This window comes from Chamaea fasciata, unplaced genomic scaffold, assembly GCF_029207755.1.
Source record: "Chamaea fasciata isolate MVZ Bird 193981 ecotype frontalis unplaced genomic scaffold, bChaFas1.0.hap1 SCAF_2, whole genome shotgun sequence".
Classification (NCBI taxonomy): Eukaryota; Metazoa; Chordata; class Aves; order Passeriformes; family Sylviidae; genus Chamaea; species Chamaea fasciata.
In genome coordinates, this window is record NW_027094087.1 from 111,658,758 (window position 1) to 111,679,030 (window position 20,273).

The 20,273-nt window shown below is 41.7% G+C and overlaps 1 protein-coding gene across 6 annotated transcripts; it reads left to right on the forward strand.

Moving 5' to 3' along the window:
• The first annotated feature begins 2,552 nt into the window (after positions 1–2,552).
• On the forward strand, positions 2,553–19,292 carry U2AF1 (U2 small nuclear RNA auxiliary factor 1). 6 transcript variants are annotated; one of them, XM_066177085.1, is made up of 11 exons: positions 2,602–2,661; positions 3,473–4,013; positions 5,090–5,177; positions 5,391–5,447; positions 7,312–7,342; positions 7,919–7,985; positions 12,163–12,212; positions 12,814–12,912; positions 14,069–14,202; positions 14,475–14,567; positions 16,261–19,292. In XM_066177085.1, the coding sequence occupies exons 3-11, from the start codon at positions 5,131–5,133 to the stop codon at positions 16,394–16,396; spliced, it is 714 nt and encodes a 237-aa protein (XP_066033182.1). In that variant the 5' UTR covers positions 2,602–2,661; positions 3,473–4,013; positions 5,090–5,130; the 3' UTR covers positions 16,397–19,292. The 6 variants fall into 6 exon arrangements, with proteins under 6 accessions (XP_066033184.1, XP_066033183.1, XP_066033181.1 ...); XM_066177084.1 differs by lacking the exon at positions 3,473–4,013 and having other exon boundaries at positions 2,577–2,661; XM_066177087.1 differs by lacking the exons at positions 3,473–4,013; positions 5,391–5,447; positions 7,312–7,342 and having other exon boundaries at positions 2,553–2,661.
• The last annotated feature ends 981 nt before the right edge of the window (positions 19,293–20,273 follow it).

A 20,273-nucleotide genomic window follows, 5' to 3' on the forward strand; every position in this document is an offset into this window, starting at 1 on the left:
ATGTTGCCCCAAGAGATGAAACAAAGCCACAGCCAGTCCTCCCCCAGACCCAGATGGAAGATCTGGCTCCAAAGACCTCACCATCCTCTCTGCTGTGCTGTGCAGCCTTTCCCGGGGTTGCTATAATTATGGTTCTTATCAAAGATCTGCTTATATAACCATGGTGATTAGTGAAGTATAGGCATGCAAGTAGATTAGATGAGGTTACCAGCTCCAGCTCTGTTCCACTGTACATGGGCTGCCTTCTCAGATTAATTTTTTGACATTTCATCTTAAATTGGTTCTCTTTCCTCACAGTTGTGCCTTGTTCCAAGAGGTGTCAAGCAGAGAGCTGGTAAAATTGTACAAAGGGCTTGCTGGCTGTGGGTCAGTAATTATCCCTGCATACGCACTGTTAGCAAAATCCCTTTAGCCTGAGAAACCAAGTCCTATGCACTGGCCTGGAACTCCAGGTACCTTTTCAGCACATAGTTCTAGGCACTGGCAAAAAGAAAGTGCTTTTTTTCCAGTGAATGCTATAAGCACTTAATGTACTGACCCCCTGGATGTATTTCTGTGTTTGTTTTAATATTTTTTCTGTATCCAAGCACTGCTTTCTTTTGCTTCGTAATTTTTTTTTCTGCCTTTCCTCCTAGCTCTGCCTCTCTTTAGAAACCAGCTGCTTCCCTCCTCGTTTTTCCTCTCAGCCCTTTTATCTCCAAATCAGATCTGGGTGTTGTCACCATTTTGTCCTGCGTTGATAGTTGTCCCAGTGATGATAATGAGCCTTAAGGAGGCAGAGCAGGGGAGGGGTTGTGGCAGCATTTAACCCAACAGAACCGAGCAATTTGGGGCAGGGAGTAACCTGTAGTAAATCACTAGTCTGAGATTTATAGATAGGTATTAAAAAAAAAAAAAAAACATGGAAAAAGACTGGCTGCTGTTACCATGCTAGGCAGAGATCCCTTCCCCTGACTCACACCACCACACAACCCAGCGTGTTTCAAACACTGAAAACGTGTTTTGATTCCCCAGGAAAAAATGTATTTTGACATGTTTCAGCTGAAGGCTTTAACAAAAACATTGGAGCAAAAATCAGTGCAAGTTTGTTGGAAGGAGCAGGGAGCAGCAAGGAGGAGGTGAGCTTTACATCCCTAAAGAGCACAGAAAGAACATGGCAGGACATGGAGCAGTGTCAGGAGGACTGTCCCTGTCCTGAGACAGGTCACAGCTCAAACCAACCCAGAATTGCAGGAGGTGTCAGCTTGGATGAGGCTTGGAGTTATTATAAATGATCAGCCAATTTAATTAAATAAAATAATAAGAAGAATTTATTATAAATTTACAAATAATAATAATAATAAAACCAAACTGATAAAGCCACAAGCAAAATACAGTTCCGATCCTGGGAATCGGCGCTGGGTGAACCACAGATCCTGCCTCAATGGCACAGAATCCCCCCGGTTCACAATTTGGGTCTGCGCAGGGTCTACTTTTATACAGTTTTTGGGCTTGCGCAATAGATTACTTCATCCGTCTTTGTTTCTTTGGTTCTGTTGCATATTCATTTAGTCGCTTTTCGTGTTGCTGGTCTGGTGTACAGTGTTTTTCCGGGGAGGAATGGACTATTGTTCAGGTTTACGGGAATACAGTTTTCAGATGCACAGTCTTGACGAGGTTTGATAAGACAGCTATCAGGTGTTGATCACCGGGTCGTTGCTGCTGATCACCGGGGTTATCTTGATAGGTCTTATCTTCTGGTGGTGCCACCCGTCATTCTCCTGAGAATGGGCGACTCCCGGATTCCTGGCATAGGCAGTCCTTTCCAGAAATGTTTTATTCCTTAAATTTAAAATGGAATTATACAGCATATCATAATAAACACGAATTAATTCCAGGATATTTATCACAGAGTGGAGCCTGGTCTAGTGGAAGGTGTCCATGCCCATGGCAGGGGCTTGGACCGAGATGGTCTTTAAGGTCCATTCCACTCCAAACAATTCCACGATTCAGTGAACGGCCCAGCTGGAGCTGTGAGCTCTACAGAATGTTTTTGTAACTGCTTCAGGGAATTACAAAATATCTGAGATGAATTTTTTTCTTGTCTCACACTGAGCGCCGAGTCTTGTTTTCTGGATCAGCGGAATGAGTAAGTTTATTTCCCGATGTGGTTTTTCAGCGATGTACACTACTGGAGTCTTCCGGGCGCATCGCTACTCCCTTGCAAAAATTTCACTTCACTGCGTTCGGACGTGCACCTTTTGGCCCCTAATTCCAAGAAACCTCCCAACACAACGATCAGGAAAAAAAAAAAAACCAACCCATCACACTTCCCACCACCTTTGATAGAATCCCTTTATTCCAGCATTTGGAAGCCGCCGCCGCCCCCCGAACAGCCCGTCCCCTCAGCCGCTGCCGGGGGCGGGACTCGAACCCGCGGCCTTGAGGCTCCGCTCCCGTCCCTCAGCGGGACGCCCCCGGCCCCGCCCCGCCGCCCCTGCGCGCGCGCCGCGGCGACCCCGCGTGCGGCTCCCGCCCCGCCCCCTCTCCCCCCCTTCTTCCCTCGGCGCTTCCGGCGCGGTCGCTGTGACGCGGCGGCGGCGCCGGGGCGGTCCGGCGGGCGGGCGGGCGGTGGGAGATGGCGGAGTACCTGGCCTCCATCTTCGGCACCGAGAAGGACAAGTGAGTGGCCCCATTCCCCCGCTTCCCGCGCCGCTCCCGCGGCTCCGGTGTCCCCGGGAGGGAGGGGGGAAGCTGGAGGGGAGGCCGGAGGCCCGTAGCGGGTTGCGCGGGGACGCGGCCTGTTCCGATCGCGGCGGTCAGCCCTGCCTCCCTTCTCCCTGCCCCTCTTTCCCTGCGGGGGGACCCCCGGCCCGTTTCGCCCATTTCTTCCACTCCCACCTCGGGGGCGCCGCCCGGGACCACGTCCCCCGCCTTTCCCATCCCGCTGGAATGCGGCGGGAAGCGGGAAGCGAGAGGCGGCCGCGCTCCCCGTCCCCCCTCCCCTCCCCCCCACCCCGCCATCTCCTCCCTCAGGCCCTTCCCCCCCCCCCCCTCCCGGGAGCGCGCGCGCCCGGCGGCGCGTGGGTCTCGCGCGTTCCCGCGCGCGCGCCCGGCGGCCCCGCCCACGCGCTTCCCCTTCCCCCCCCTCCCCCCTCCCGGGCCGGGGCCGTTCTCGGGCACTCCCTCCCCTCTCCCTCCCTTCTTCCTCTTCCTTCTCTTCCTCCTCTCCCAGCCCTCCCCTCCCTCGGCCGCCATGAGGGTGTGCCTGCGCCTCGTGGCGCCCTGCCGCCCTCCCTCCGCCCTTCCCCCCGCGGCTGCGCCTTCCTGCCGGGGCCGCTGGGTGCCGGAGCTTCCCGCCGCCTCCTGCCAGAAAGCGCCTCCTCCTCCTCCTCCTGTTCCCCTTTTGTTCGTGTCCCTGAGCCTCGCAGCAGCCTGAGAGCTCCCGCTCTGCTGCAAGGACAGCGACTGGTTATTTCTCCCCCCTCCCCAGGGTGCGGAGGATTTCCCCGACTGCTGCATCCTGATCCTACAGGCTTCTGCCTGCAGCCTTCCACGCGTCCGGGAACGCCTCTAGTTTCTCTGGTTGTTGGAAGCACACACACAAAACCCTCCTAACGAAAATTTGGTCACCATCGGCCCTGACCAAACCGGCGTGTTTTTCCACTCGTAAAAATGAAAAGGGGGCATCGATGTGCTGCTGGACTAAATTACTCTTGTCAGCCCCTGGCCGTGGGGCGTCTGCTCTGCACTGTAGTGCTGCCATTCCAGGAAAGCAGTGTCGGCAGCCTCTCTTTTGAGCTCTGTTACTGTAGCATCCTTTCACACAAAGGAGATACATAGGAATTTAATGCATTTACGGTTTCAGAGTTTTAATCAGGCATGAAATTCTTGTGCAGCTCTTGTTTTCTGTAACCAAAAAAAAAAAAAAAAAGCAAACGGAACCTTCCAGAAGGTGCTGAAGTTGGAGGCACTACTGGAAATTTTGTAGTTAGGTATTTCTTTTTGTTTCAGGTTAGAGTTCAGAAAAGACAGTAAGTATTTTATGATGCTAAGTGTTTGTTTTCAAAAACATAATGAAGAGTGAGCATGTTGCAATTTTACAGTAGAATGCTTTGCTAGAGATCAGATGTGCTTTAGTACTTTCATAATTCTCCCCTCCATGAATTGATGTTGATTACACAGGATTGTGAAAAAGAACTGGTGTTAATTGTGGGAATAATAATTTTTCTTCCAGGAGAATTCTAATATTTCCACTTACCCATATATAGCCCATAATAGTTTTCTTGCCCTTCAGAATTTTGCATTTCCCTGTCAAGGTAACTAAATTCCTTGTGGTTTTTCTTTCATCATTCTGTGTGAATTACACCTTTTTGTGGGAGTTTTGGTAGCATTTCTAAACCCAGATCATTATCAAGGTGTCATGAGATGCATCATTCAAGAAAAGCTTGTGGTTTAAAACAGAAAGCAGCTTTCTCTTAAAATCATTAATTATATTCATGGAAATGCCTTAACTAAATGGATTTATTTTGCTTATGTGTATTCTTTCTGTAACATGATTTTCTTTTCCCTGAGTTATTTTGGGTACTGTGTTGGTAGCAGCCTGAGTTACCCTTAGAGTTTAACTTAAACAGGTGAGAGAGGTACAACTGTGTCAGTTTCAGGTTTTATTGCCTGCACCTCTGGGCTGCATCAGCTCAGCCACAGAGCTCCCAGGGTAAATTTTCAGGCGGTTTTTCTCCTTATTTTCCATCCCATCACGTACTGAAACAGATGTAAAGACAAGAATGAAGAAGCAGAAGAGTAAAACAGAGATCATTTCTGTGTGGTGGATCATGAAACCACTTTGGGGGAAACTGGGCAGACACTGGCTGTAAATTAGGGCTGAAAGGAATGAATGTGGGCAGGTTTGTTGGAATGCTTTCCTGTACAGTTCTGATGTGTGGAGCTTTTTTCTGTGTTACTTCTCCACATCAAGATAAAGACATTTAGGGCATATGCTTTTTTTTTTTTCTTTTTTTTTTCTTTCTTTTTTTTTTTTTTTTTTTTTTTTGCAGATTAGTGTTTCCTGTGCCAGTGTGTAACTACCTCATTCATTTTTTTCTTGCAGAGTCAACTGCTCATTTTATTTCAAAATTGGAGCTTGTCGCCATGGAGACAGATGTTCTCGGTTGCACAACAAACCAACATTTAGCCAGGTTTGTTTCCCTTTTTTTTTCCTTTTTCCTTGTGGAAGTACATTCTGGCTTCTTTAAAACATAGATTCTCAGATACAAGTGAATAATTAGCAAACTCCAGATTAATTAGTTCAGTTTTAGCCCCAGTTTATCTGGGTCTTTGCTTTTTTGGGGGTATTCCATTGACTTCTCCCAGCATTTCTAATCATCTCCTGTCACCCTTAATGGCTGCAGGAAGCGAGGCTGTTGTAAGCTTGCCTGTAGTAGAGACCAACCAGTGCTAACTTTCAGGTGAGTGTGCCTTCTCAGTGGTGTTCAGGCACTTAAACCATCCCAGAGTTTTTAAATCCCAGACAATGGCAGCACGTCCCACCTGTCCCAAAGGTGGGAGCTTCAGTCTTTTATGCCTATGATAGAAGAAAACTAATTAATGAATAAAACTCATTCATCTGTCATTACATTTGCTCTCTGACCCAGGCTCTTAAGTTTCAAGATTGACTTGCATACTTCCTTTGAAAAAAAATGGTTTATTGAAAACAACTTGCCTGGTTGCTGAGGGTGAATTATCAATTGGCATGACAGATTATTTAGTCTTTGGCTCAGTGAATATTGTTAAGAGATATTATGTGGGGCTGCATGTCTGCCAGAAATAAAAAACAAATTGGAAAAGGTGCAGCGAGTGACAGGGCTCTCATTCTTGTTATTATGAGCTGTACAATATTCACGATTCACATTCCTGGAGAAATGTCTATTTTCCCTCTTTCTATCAATGCTGATTGTCAAGCTACACAGATTAATTTCTTTGGGCGTTTTGTACATGAGCATTAGTGCCTTTGGAAGTTACTGCATTTTTAACTACAGAGGAAAGTTCACATAACAGCAGAGTCTTCTGCAAGTTCATTTAGTCTGCTTAGGAGCAGAGTTGGGAAATGTGGGCTGATGTTGGTTTGGGGGAGAATTAGGGAGGGGAGCACTATCCATGTGACAGGTTCAGAGCTATGAGCATCAAGTTAAACTGAGTGGGCAGGGGGACTTGGAAGGGAGGTTATCAAGGTTACTGGTGGATAGGGACTTCTGGTACTTAAACAACAAAAGCACCTTTTTGCTTCTAGGATTTTAAAATTTTTAATGCAGATACTGTATTTCAAAAGAGTATTGTCCATTTTCAAAATTATCCCATGTTCCTGACCTACATGGAGCACAAGTTGATGTGCACTTGGTTATTTAAAGACCTAAATTTAGGTCATTGGCTACGAAAAAAAAAATATTTCTAAAGCAGACAGCTTCCACAGTAGTTGTCTTTTAAGTTTAAAAAACCCCAAAAACCTAACAAAAAAACCCCCCACAACCCTGACTTCTTTATTTTACCAATAAAAGTTTCTGTGCAGCTACAACTTTCTCTCAGGGCAGCCTTTAGCTTTGCTTTGGACTCTGGTTAGCAGTGCCACTGAAGTGGGTCAGCAGGACACGTCCCATTCATCCAGGGATGTCTGGGACTGCACAGCCTCCTGTGCTGTGTCATCTCCCAGCTCCCTGGTAGTGTGTGGGGGCTGCAGAAATCTTACATTTGTGTGCAGCTTGACAATCAGCTGTGATAGAAAATAGAACAGGAATCTTCCTAATGGGAAAGTTACCAGCACAATGTTTTAACCTTGTGCAGCTGCTTTACAGAAGAGCTGTGTTAGGAAAGGTCACACAATCCAGGGTGATCAAATTACCCCCCATCAGCAGAAACACCCTAACGAGGTGCTTGTTTCTGGCACTCTCCAGTCGTAGGCTGAAGCACAGGTAGTTTAAACCTGGGCCAAGGAAGCACAAAGCTTTGGTTGGTATGGCTGGACCCATAATGAAACAAGTGTGTGATTGTAAATGTGATGTTGCAGTTGTATGGTTTTTTACATGTTAAATGGGTAGTGAATGTAGGTGTGACATTGCTGGTCCTGCGACTTCTTTAAGCTCTGAATTCTTACTGTGACTAATAATAATAATAATGTCTAAGCTAAAGTTACTTGGGGATTGCGATTCATACTGACTAACATTAAACTTGTATTTTAAGTAATCAAATCTCAATTTTTGAGCTGCTTACAGTGATATGGACGTTTGGAATTTTTTTGCAATATTAGTTTACTAACTTAAACATGGTTTGTTTTTTCAGACAACTTGATTTTAAGAAGAACGGTACAAATGTAAGGTTTCAAGTCTGCCTGGGCTAATTCTTCAAGTAAAAAGCAGAAGGGCTAAAAGGATATTGTCCTTATTTGAAGGCTCGGAAACATGTGAACCTTTGATGCTATTATATTATTTAAACAGAAATTCCACCAAGAAAACCCTGATGCACAAAACAAGACGTAGCAGTTGCCTAAAGGCCCTAGGGTCTGGTGTAGAATTTTGGACACTGTGGCATTATGTATTACATGGCTGTGCACATAACACTTATTTTTTCCCCCCTGCTAGACTTGCAGTAGTGAATCTGGTCTCGAAAGTTTAGGCACCTCCAGAATACCTCGTGTGACATTTCAGGTTCCTGGGCCTCACACCTCCCATTTTGAGACAAACGCAGCTCTTTCTTGGTGGTTAATTAAAACTGTTTTCATAATATGATGGTCTGTATGCAATTTTGGAAGATACTCTGCAAATACAAAAGGAAGTCTTAAGGATAAAATATTACTTTTAGCTGTTTGCAAACAAGTTGTCTCTTTGCAATTGTCTATTCTATGCACAGCAGCCAGTAGAATTCCCCTTTTTATTTTTTTTCCCCGCAGACCATCTTGATTCAAAACATCTATCGTAACCCCCAAAACAGTGCACAGACGGCTGACGGCTCACACTGTAAGTCCCACAGTTGGAGAAATTTTTTTAAAGAATGGTGTTAAAGAGCCCACTCCTAATTATGAGAAAATAATGTTGGCTTCTGAGCTGCTGACATAAAGCTGTTGCAAACAGGACAAGTGACGGAACTCTTCTTGCGCACAGATCAAGGATTTGTGGAACGTGTGCGGTTCTGAATGCAGAAAGGACTGCACAAATTGGGCTTGATGCAGGTTCCCTTTTGTGTTGCAAAGTGACACTGGGTTACTTAGTAACACTGCATTCTTTTGAAAGGGTTAAACTGCAGGCATTTCTCAAATTCTTGATCTAACACCCCCCCAAAAAAACAAAATAGGTATATATGTGATGTACGGTAAGTCCCAAAACCGGGTTTTCTTTCATCTTAACTTTTTTAGGAAAATGGAGATTTCATGTTACGCTCTTATTATTGTATTACTTCCTTTCCTGGGATTTTGCTGCTAAGAAGCCATTCAGTAATACCAAATTCAAATTACTCTGCTTGTAATGTGACTGCTGTGTTTGGATGCCACCTATTTTCAGAGCTGTCTGAAATCCTGCAAAGCCCCTCTATAGTAATATAGATGAATGGAGTGAAATCAAGAATACAATAATGGAGTATCATGAGATCTCTATTACTTTACAGTGTTAGGTTGATATAGAAAGGTCACCAGCTAAGTGCAAGTTCTCCTGCTTGGGAGAGAATAACCACCTCTCTTTCAGCACAGACTCGGCTAAAGCGACCCTAAAGGAAACCAGTTTCTTGTTAAAATTATTTTCCATAATATAAAGTTGTTGCGTTTTGTATTTCAGACCATTGCCCTCTTGAACATTTACCGTAACCCTCAAAACTCTTCCCAGTCTGCTGACGGTTTGCGCTGTAAGTTCATACAAGTTCCTTCACTGGTTCCCTGGGCTTGATTGTCAGAGCTCAGTGTCGACTTAAACTGGTCTGCCATTTTAGTTTAACAGATCAAACTGACCACGTTTTGTTACATGTGTTCAAAACAAACACAAAAAAAACCCCCAAAAACCCAAAAAAAACAAAAATCTTTTTTTTTGTCCTACTACCTTCCTCCCTACTCCTAAAACTATGAGGGGAATCTGAATACCAACTATTAAAATCAAAAAGGGTTGAAATTGTACTTCCCCTGTGAAGCAGTGTTATTGCACTGCTTTCTTCCTGTCACCTCTCTTCCCTGCCAGTTGCCTGCATCCTAGGAATGGTTTTCTGTATGTTTTGTGCTATCCATTAGGTTCCACTGTCGAAAAGAGCAGGACAGTGACACATTGCCTTCATCCAGAACAAGTGTCCTGCTCTGTAAATGTTAAGAGAACTTGAACTGAAACTTTTCAGACTGCATGCATAAATTTGTCCTAGGTCAATGCAGCTTCCATTTAGGGAGTGCACTTTGGAAGAACACACCATGACTGACTAACCCCCTTCTAGCAGCTGTCCTTTTTGGATGGGTGCATGCTTAAAATTCTTTCCACGCTTTGAAAATTCAGATTCCAATGCTATTTGGCATATTTACCTCAGACTATTTTTTTTAAGTGCTTTTGAGGAGGGGTAGGCATTTGGGTATGGTCATGGAGTAATTTAATGACTCCTCCTGAGATACAAATGGGCATAAGCAAACACACCTCCTGTGAGACTGGCAGCCGTTAATGCCCAGGATTGTTGATCGGTGATTAATTGATTTATCATTGTAATTGAATCATCAATATTAGAATAAGATTTTAAAAAAAAAGTTTAGAACCAAAAAAGGGTCGGTGTTCTTTTCTAACTAATATTTCTTGTTGAAGTGAGTATTGACTGTGTGGTAATAAAGCTTTGTTTGGCTATTTTTTTTTTCTCTTTTTTTTTTTTTTTTTTACTGTTGGTTTATAGACTAGTTCAGATTAGTTACCAGCATTTGATTAGAAGTGCTTTGTGAATCAGCCACTAACTTGAAAGTCAATGCTGTCTCTCTTGCTTCTAAAAGGAATAATGGCTCGATTATGTAATTTGTTTTTGTCACACAATCAAGCTGGACACGTAAATGAGCTGTGTCATTTTGTCTAGATGCCTGACCAGTTCCGTTGGTTTGTAGGTTCTCTCCTTGCACATGCTTAGTAGTTAACGATGTTTCAGTAGACCAAAACATTTCCAGTTGGGTGTTTCTACTCTCTCCCTGAACTCTCAATGAGCTGGTAACTAATTTGCACAGAGTTACAGCAGTTTGGTCTGTGGAGCTGTTTAGATTTACAGCTGCAAGAGTCCTGCACAGATCCTCCAGTGTTGTAAATGCTGGTATCCAACTCTAGTTTGTTGTGACGAGTGAGTAGCTGTGTGCCAGAGCCTGACTGTACCTCCTGGGGTAGAGCTGGAGCTCTGCAGGCAGTAGGTTTGCTGAAACTCCTGGCTCCTTGGTTTTGGATATTCCTCCCTACTTAAGTATTTGCATGTATTTTAAATGGATAACTTGGGTAGCTGTTTTAATGCCTTGTCGTTGTTGCTTAACTGTCTTCCTTTCTATTGCCGTCGTAGAGGATTAACCTTAGTTTGGAACAGCAATAGTTTTCCTGAGTATTTTAATTAGTAATTGGGCTTCTCATGGTTCAGATACCTGTAGCCCTGGAATATGGATGTTTGTAAAGCCTGTGCATATGTATGCACTTTAGAAGGTCATTGAAGTAGTCATTAACTAACTGTTGCCTGTGATCTATCTCCTGATTTGACCAAAAAGAAGTTCTAGTACTTGTCCAACTGGCAAAAAATACTTACTCCCACTGAGGCTCACAGAGCTCCTCTCTGATACTTTTAAAAACAACAAAAAATTCCTTAGGTGTTAGTAAGCTGTTATCAGTGGTGTTGGCAGAACCTTGGGAATATAGTTAAGTATTAAACTGCCTAGAATTACTGGTTTAATGTTTGATATTCCTTAATTTGCTATAACCATGGGGGAGAAGAAATTTCTTCAAAGCAAACACGTCTCAAATGCAGAAAGACTGTTAGCCTAAACTCTAAACCAAATGCCCCAATGCCTCTTACGGAGGTGAGCTGGGTGGAAGAACAGGAACTGCAGTTCCAGAGAGTGTGGCTGGTTAATATTAGAGCCTTTGAAGAAAAACATAAAGTTTGTCCAAGTGGTAATACTAGCCACATTTTTTTTATAGCAGCCTGAAAATGAATAAACTCAGCTTTACTGGCTCAGTTTCTTGTCTTTCACATTCTGTGAACTTAAACCGGTCTGGTTTGTAATTTTAAACACTAGCATATTTTTCTTGCATAAAACGCAGGACTTGTTGTAAAACCGCTCCGCTTGATCCTAATAAATCACTTAACTGCTGAAGAGCTAATCTAATGGCTTTAATGTATACAGCTTGTTTAAAGTGCTGTATACTGGAAGAAATAAATGAAGCTCAGTTTTATACTTTTAATGCTTTGAAAAATAAGCCACACTTATTCTGGGTTTTGTAGCAGCAGGCAAGCAGCGCTCGTTTTTGAAGTCCAGCTTGTAGCATGAAAACAATTGTAACTTGAATATAAGGCTGGCATGTCTTGCACTGAAAGATGTTCTGCAGGACTATAGAAAAATGAAGTGACACTCAAACTTCAACTAGAAAATAGCTCTCTGTTGCAAAGCATTCAGGGCACTGAGAAAAGTGTGTCATTTCAATGATTATTTTCAGCAAATTTAAAAAAAAAAAATATTCCAGGCTATTTTGCATTGTGAGCTCTCAAATTGTAGTGGATATGCTGGAGAAGTGGACATAAATTTCTGCCTTTAGGAAGAGTAATACTAAATTGTAATAATATTTTAAGGTATGGAACTGTAATAAAGCACTTGCCTTCTGTTTAGGTAAAATTGTTGGTAGTTAGAGAGTGGGACTGTACATTAAATTTTAAGTGATACTTCAAAGTAATTCTTTTCCCCATTAAATTTGTGGCATACAAGTTTGGCTCTGATTAAAACTTGCTTTGATTTGATCATATCAATGTAATGTTTTGACGGATACTTTGGGGACTCAAAGCTCTTCACACATCCTTACTTTGCAATATTCCTGTTAGTTAGCTCCATGCTATATGGTGTCTCTTATGCTCCAGACGGCCTCTCTAGATTGTTTTGTAGTTTGATCAAAATCTCCTCTTCCTCACTGGCAGGCTCTAATCGATCTGACTCTTTGGCTTTTGCAGGTGCTGTGAGCGATGTTGAGATGCAGGAACATTATGATGAGTTCTTTGAGGTATGTAAAGGTGCATTGCAGTGCCACTGGATTTGTCACCACAAATAACTTCAATGGATGTAGTGGATAGCACAATTAGATGGATTCAGGATAAAAAAACCCAACTTATTTCCTCAAGTGTTTATATAAAGCATACAGCTTTCTGTTATATATTTCCTGGTGTAACCATTGGTTAGTTTGGCCTTAATTTGACTGCTTGAAATAGGCTGGCTTTAACATTAGTGATGTAGCATTTTGATTGTATAATCTCCTGTTTTATTAAATATAAAGTATTCTTAATTATTTGTTTAGAAACAAAGTACCTGAAACTAGCATTAAGGCTTCTGTGTTGTGTTTTCAGTGCATCCTGTGTATTCTGTAAATGCTGTGTGTGTTTTCTGTAGGTTTTTATTGTATCTTGGTAGTGCTGTGCTTAAAGATGGCCAAGCAAGTACTCATTTTAAACCCAAAAATGTAAAAAAAAAAAAAAAAAAAAAAAATCAAGTGGTCTTGTTTTTTTCCAGGAAAGGTCTTTTTTTATACTTACTTAGAGCTAGATGCAATATTTCTGTACTTAAAATAACGTGCTACAAAGTTGTGCTTGGGTTGCTTTGTGCTTTAGGAGGTCTTCACAGAAATGGAGGAGAAATACGGTGAAGTTGAGGAGATGAACGTTTGTGATAACCTTGGAGATCACCTAGTTGGAAATGTATACGTAAAGGTAGGGTGAAGAGATGTTCATCTAATCAGGAGGGGTGGTATTTATTGATGTAGAATTTTAAAAGCTACTGTGTGATTGTAGATCTTGTTTTGCAAGGGAAGCTCTTCAGTATATAAGCTACTCTCCAACTTCACAATTTCAAGTAGAGTAAAAGCATTAAAGGAATCCAAAAGAAATTTTAAAGGATTTTGAGAAGCTTTCTTGATAGTTAAAATCTGTGTCATTTTCAGAAACATTAACACTTTTTTTTTCTTTAATACAAACAGCCGCCACTGCTGGACTGTTCAGTTTGGCAGGATTAATTTGGGATATGTCTTAGCATCATGCTGCCCTTTAATGCACATCAGTATGAGAGAGGTTTATATGCCACAGGTGCATTAATGTTCTAACTTCCCAGTCAAATGCAGTATCTGTGACCAAGTCAGATTTGGCGGTAGCTGGGTGGTTCAAGGTGCAAACTGGAGCACTTAGGTTTAACTTTTAAAAGTCATTGGTATCTCTTGAATAATGAGTACAAAGTTGTCACCTGCAAAAATTTAACAGTGTTCTGTGGGGGAGGTGTGAGAGAGTTCCTTTGAATATTTTGGCTGTACAGTCCCTCAGTTGGAAAGTATTTTCACACCTGAAATTCTTGACTGTGTAGGTCACAATCAGAAAAAAAGTTGTTTTAAAAAAATTAGCTGTGAAAAGGCATTTCAAATTTAAGTTTTACATTCATCGTAAAACAGGATCTGAATTTTGTAAATGCTCATTTAAATGAATGCAAGCTTCAGTTTTTATATAATTTTCTCTTAAATGTTTGAAAAAATGCATTACATCAGGACTGTTGGCGCTCAGAAAGTGTTTATAAGCATTCTCTTGGTTTAAAGCTGTACTAAGAAAACACAGTATCTTCTGTTGACTATCTTTCCCACTTAATGGCCAAACAGAAGCTAATGAAGAGGAAAATCAATGTTTTGATTGCCCTTTAGTCCCAGCTAATAAAAAGCTGGTGTATTTACCCTTGATTTGATGGACTGTCCAAGAAATCTGGAATAACTTCTAGTTTCATTACTACCCCTGAGCTTCAGATATCACACAACTGATTTGACAGGAATCTTTTATCTCCTCCTGTTTCTTCCCCGTACTGTAAGGAAAACGTTGGTTTTACTTTCAGTTCCGCCGTGAGGAGGATGCGGAGAAGGCCGTGATCGACCTGAACAACCGCTGGTTCAACGGGCAGCCCATCCACGCCGAGCTCTCCCCTGTGACTGACTTCAGGGAGGCCTGCTGCCGTCAATACGAGATGGGGTAAAGCAAGGGCTCCCTCCTGCCCTCACAGCACAGCAGGGCGGGTGCCTGGGGGTGGATTTCATGTAGCTGAGTGCAGGGAGAAAACCACTTCAGGTATCTGCAGTGAGCCTCTTGCCTTTTGCCATCTTTTGGGGATTTTCTCCTAGAAGGGAGGCAGTGTTAGTAAATGATGCCCTTAATGTACTTGGTTAATATCAGAGGTGTTGGGAAGTCTTAGCAGACAGTGCAGAGCTGGGAATTGTAACTGTGCCTCTTGAATTCTGTTTCAGAGAGTGTACACGAGGAGGGTTCTGCAACTTTATGCATTTGAAGCCCATTTCTCGAGAGTTGAGGCGCGAGTTGTATGGGCGGCGTCGTAAAAAGTAAGTCTGTTTTTAAACACTACTAAAGCAAGTAATTTAAAGATCAGTTGCTGAAAAATCTGAAGGCAAATCTTTAAATCTAAGCCAAGTCCTCTTGTTTTTTCTGATGCATTTCTGGCACATGCCAAAGGGCATCAAGTCAAGCTGGCAAGTGGCCAATTTAGAACAAAGGAGTAGGGCTCTAAAAATACAGTGCTTCTTGCTCTGCAGCACTGTGGATGCTGAAGATTGGTGTGGAAGGCAGGGTTCAAGGAGAAGACTCACTGAGGTACTGAGTACATAGGCCCCTGTTCAGATCTCCAAACTGTAAAGTGTACAGATGGACATTATTTGGAGAAGTTGCTTTATGCTGCTTCTTCTTCTTTATTCTTTTCTAACTCATGGACTTTGTTAGATACAGGCTGCCTGGCCAGTGGGGCATTTTTGCAGCACCAGATTGGCAACTTTCTGCATAATGTGCAGTCAAGCATATCTCTGGATTATACTCAGCACTCAGCCTTATTTGCTTTCAACTGTTAATGGTGAAATGTAGCCTGTATTAATTTCTTACTGCTAATACCAGCCAGTCACTGTAAGGAGCTCACTTTTAGCTTCACAGTGTGTCCCTTCTTGATAGGAATTCCCACTAGGAGAAAGGAGAAGTAATTTTGCTTAATGGTTAAAAAAAATTGATAAATACGTTTTATTATATGTTAAATTATTCATTTAGTGAGGTACCTTGCAGAAGGGCTTTTACCACTGCTGTTACTATGATGGTTCACTTGGAACTGCATTCAATCTACTTGCATTTAAGACCTTGCTCTTTAGGATCGGCATATAACATTTTTCATCTTGCTTTTATATATAGTATGACTTTTGTAGATTTCTGTCAATTACAGAAGGAGCCTGGGATTGTGAATGTGTTTTTCCTTTAAACATCTCTAATTGGCAGTGTTTCAGAATCTGTGAGGATGAATTTAACTTTGAAAAACAGATTGTGTTGCTTAGCCACATGTATTTGTGACTAAGTAAATTTTTCAGATACTTGAATGCTTTATGAAAAAGACCAAATGTGCTTTTTATATTAATCTTTTGGTCACTGTTACAAATCTGGAAGTCTCAGATTCAGGAATGCTGATTGGTAGTAGCTGTGATAGTGGTATGTTCTGGGTGGTTTTAGCTCCCTTCCTGAATTTATCAGCCTTAAGATGCAGGGAAGATGCTTTGCCAGTGCTGATGTCCTGGCGTCTGGAAATCATGTAGAGGGAACAACAACAGAGAATTGGATTGTAATTGCTAATTAATGCAATTGATGTAATATCAGTGGACTTAAAAGCAGCTGTAGGCTTTTGGTGCCTGTTGCTAAGAGCTGTTCCTGTCTGCCAAAGCAGGTGTCCCCTTCTCCTGCTTTAAATAACAGCAGTGTAACCATGCCTTTCCTTAGGGATTGGAAACAGGTGGAATTGGAACATCCATTGCAACAGGTGACTACAGGGAACAGCCAATTTTTGTACCCATTTGTGCTGACTCCCAGTATGAAATCCGGGCAGTCTGTAAATACATTGGGCTTTGCAGCCCAAGTGCCAATTAACCAATCCTTTTAATGACAGGCTGCCTTTCTTCTCCCTCATAACTCCCATTCTCAATCATGTGGTAGTGCAAGTAAATTGCTGCCTGGGGACGAAAGAATAAAATATCCAACCTTCCTTTTCAGGCATAGATCCAGGTCGAGGTCCCGCGAGCGCCGGTCTCGATCCAGAGATCGCGGCCGCGGCGGTGGCGGAGGAGGAGGCGGCCGCGAGCGCGACAGGAGGCGGTCAAGGGACCGCGAACGGTCCGGTCGATTCTGAGCCATGCCATTTTTACTGTATGTCTGCTAGAAAAGTGTTGTAGTTTGACCAAACAAGTTCATAATGACGTTTTTTTTAAAAAAGATGGGCTTCTGAATAAAAAAATTTGTAGTGATACAGTATTCTTTGTGTAACTTGTTTCTTGTGGGGGGGGGTGAGTCTTTTTAACTGTCATTCCTCTCTGGACAAATATACCTGGATTAAGTCTGCCTGAGGGAAAGGTGGTAAATGTATTGGAGGAGCGCCAGTTTTGGTTTGGGTTTTGGGGTTTTTTTATTTTATTCGGGTATAATTTGAACTGTTGATGAAAATGTGTGTGTATATAATATAAAATATTATATACATAGTAAAAATAATATACTGCTTAAGAAACAGTTACTCACATAAGTTTCCCTTTTCTGCTATGCTGTCTGCTTATTTAGGTTAGTTTAGGCACATTTAAGAGGAAGGCTGTGCAAAATGCATTTATTTACTGAGTAGAAACGCTTAGTTACAAAAATGTATGTTTGTTTGTTACCAGAAGTCTGTGCTCTGTCTATCAATGTGACTGTGGCATTTACAATAAATCAAATTTCTTGGTGTAAAATCTAAAGCCTATTTTCTAAGCACTCCAGAGTAGTTGAGTTGCTACTCCTGGCTGCCTATTTTCTAAGCACTCTGGCATAGCTGAGTGGCTCCTCCTGGCTGTGCCAGAGTTCGTAGTTCAGGTTTTTATAATTCATGACTAAATTCCTTTCTTTAGCTGGAAAGAAAGTTGCCTAGTGCAGTGTGGAAAAAATGTATTTTTATTCAATGATTCTTAATAGGCAGGTGAGAGTTTTGTGAAAAAAACCCCACCAAAATTATGCTCCATGCAACATGATAGAGAAGTGTTGTTGAAGGAAATGCAAGGTCCTGAATGCAGGGATCAAATTTCTGAACACATTGTTTTTTTCTAATCTATGCTCTCTCACCTGTCATTTAATGAAAAGCATTTTGTTAGTGTTCAAGGTCATAGAAAACTAATTGGATGCTAGTGGAAAAGATAGCTTTTTTCCACCTTCCTCATGGTCTGGAGTGTGATGAAAGCTAATGGACAGATGGCAGTTCCTTCACAGATTTTTTTAGGGTGTTTTTTTCTTTTTGAGCTTGAGTTGCGCAATTGCTGAACATCGTAGGTTGTGTCCCAAAGTGTTAAAGCTTCAGTGGAAATGTTGGAATTCTGAGAGACAGTTTGTACAATGGTTGACTTGCAGTTTCACCTCATTCATGTCTGCTTTTATTCAAAGTTTAACGTAGCAAGAAGTTTTGGTCATTAATCATATTTCTGCAGAATAGAACTTTATGTGCACAAACCTACGCAATAAAACACAGCTTTCCAGTTGGGGAGAGAATTTGCTAGAGCTTCCTTAGTTCTGAGCCAGATAACTTACTAAATAAATGATAAATCTGCTCCTTGGTGATTCTTCCAGAAAAATGGAATAAGATATGGATGCATCACATAGTCAGCTGATTAACAAACCAGCTTCTTTCTGCCTCTTAGGTATAAAACCATTTTTCTCACTGGAACTTGGAAAACAAAACAATACTATAAAATGAGCTTTTCTAAATTAATCTGCTTTGCTTCTTAAGCTAAATTCTTGCACCAGTTCAGTTCAAATTTCTTTTGTTCCCACTGGATGGTTTGGCCAACCAGACTTTGGAACTTGGTGTGCCAGCACCCTTTTTGAAGAAATATCACTCAGGCAGTGAAGCCCATCTCCACATGATGTTTTGTTTTAAGTACATAAAACAAAGGATGCTTTACTGGAAGAAATTGAGCAGTGCCTGGCATTAAATGACTGAGCTGAAATGTATTCCTTCTGGGCATTAGGAATTTCACATTGATAATTAAGTTCTTAGAGTTTACAGGATATTAATCTAGTTCCATATTTCTCTTAAGTGAGATTCAGGATTATTGGTGAGGTGATTTAAATCTCAGACTACAAAAGGTGAGGATAGTTTTTTTGTTTTTTAAATGGTATCTAATACAGCGTGGATACTATCTAAAAGGTTTAAGATTTGCTCTGTAAAGCTAGTTTAAAAGTTAGTTGTTCTATAAAGTTAGTTTAAAAAAAGTACAAATGTGTCCCTGTAATGGCTTTAATCTGTTTTATCTAAATCCTGTTTCACTGCAGGTATATATTTTTGCATGAACAGATAGTGGAAGGTTGATTTTTCTCTCTCCGCCAATACAATTTTATGTGAGAAAGCATTCTAGACCTCTACCAAATGTATCATTTTATGATCTGATTGCACAGCTGCCCAGAAATTCCCCATGTAACTGGACTATGTTGGAATGGGCACTGAAAGCAGCAGATTTTACTGGATACTCTAATGGGTGCCTAGTGACAGCATTCAGCAGATTAACTAAGTGCATGACATATCTTGTTAGGTTCACCTCCTGAGACTCTGCTACCAGTAAAATTCATCAAATTTGAAATTTAAACGGCACCAATTTGGTTCAACATTTACACCTGATAGACCCAAGTGTTGGTTCACCAATACAAACCAAGTGGAAATCCTACCTCCCCCTTCTCTTGTTGCCCATAATGTCTTTAGGATTTGTTTTTTTCCTCCCCCTCCTCCCCAAGGTTCCTACTTCTCAAATATTTCATCATTGACTCTTCTGTTGAACAGTGGATCTTAATTTATGGAATTCCTTTACCTCAAATAAGTGACAGCATACAGGTTTTTCTGAAGTCTGAGTCAATTAGGTTGAAACTGTTAATCCCAAGTGGCTTTCTCTTCTTTGTATTTGGCTCTTATTCTGTGAAAATGCTGCTTGTCCATGAATATGATGTATGTTGAGACTGTAAAACCAAATGGAGAAAACTTGTTCAAAATAAAGCCTTTTTTTATAAGAATCTGACAAAAATTATCCCTTTCCTTAAGATTGGATGCTGCTCTCTAAATACCTAATGAGGACATAAAGTTTCACATTCTTAAATCTTAAGCTATTTTTTGAGCAATTCTTTGTCTTCTATTTTTCAGGGCTGGTGAAGCATGTCATCAGCTAAAATAACCCCAGCCTCTCCATATTTACATGATCAAGTTGAATTGTAAGAGTGCAACTTGGGGTTAGGAGTTGGGGGGGGGATTGGTTTGGGTTCTTTTAATTGGTAAGGGGTTTGGTTAGATTGTTAAGGTTGGGAAGAACCTGCAAATTTCTGTTGTGGTGGTCTGCAGAGGACAAGAAAGCTCATTTTTACAGAAGGAATGTGTTTAATTGAAAAAACAAGTTAATCAGAGGGGGTCATGACTTTTTAAAGATGATTCCTCCTGGTGGTGCGCCCACCCAGGCTGCAAAATTTTGGGTGTTAACGATTGTACATCAGCACCTTAAACTGCATCTGTTGTCTTTAATGCATTTGAAGTGAAACTGCTTTCATAGCAGCTGGGGAGGGTGTGGGTAAATTATTTCATTCTCCAGACAGTGCTGCTTTGAAGATTCCCTAAAAACAGTCCTGGTCAGGAAAAGTTCCAGCTGAAAAACTGAACTGAGTTGGTGTTTCTTTTTACCTGGTAAGGAAGTAATGGCAAGGCTAACACAGGAGAGAATATTTGTAGCTGCATTTATCACTGCAAGGCTGAAGCTGAGCTCTGTTACTGTACACTCTTACCCTGGAGCAAATGGATTTCAATTAAAAAAACCCAAAATTGCATCCAGATGTCTGTAGAGTAAGTTAATGTTATCTTCACATTGAATCAATACATGGTGCTTTCTAAAGCCATCCACAAGTATTTCTGAATCCATCCGATTAGCTGGTTTTTTACAAATCATAGAATAATTTGAGTTGGAAGGGACCTTAATGACCATCATGTCCCCCCTGCCATGGGCAGGGACACTTTCCACTGG

Excerpts from the sequence above, each read along its gene's own strand:
- U2AF1 (XM_066177084.1), top strand. The coding sequence starts at position 5,131 with ATGGAGACAGATGTTCTCGGTTGCACAACAAACCAACATTTAGCCAG. Across the intron at positions 12,913-14,068 it reads TTGGAAATGTATACGTAAAG|TTCCGCCGTGAGGAGGATGC; the intron begins GTAGGGTGAAGA and ends TTTTACTTTCAG. Across the intron at positions 14,203-14,474 it reads TGCCGTCAATACGAGATGGG|AGAGTGTACACGAGGAGGGT; the intron begins GTAAAGCAAGGG and ends ATTCTGTTTCAG.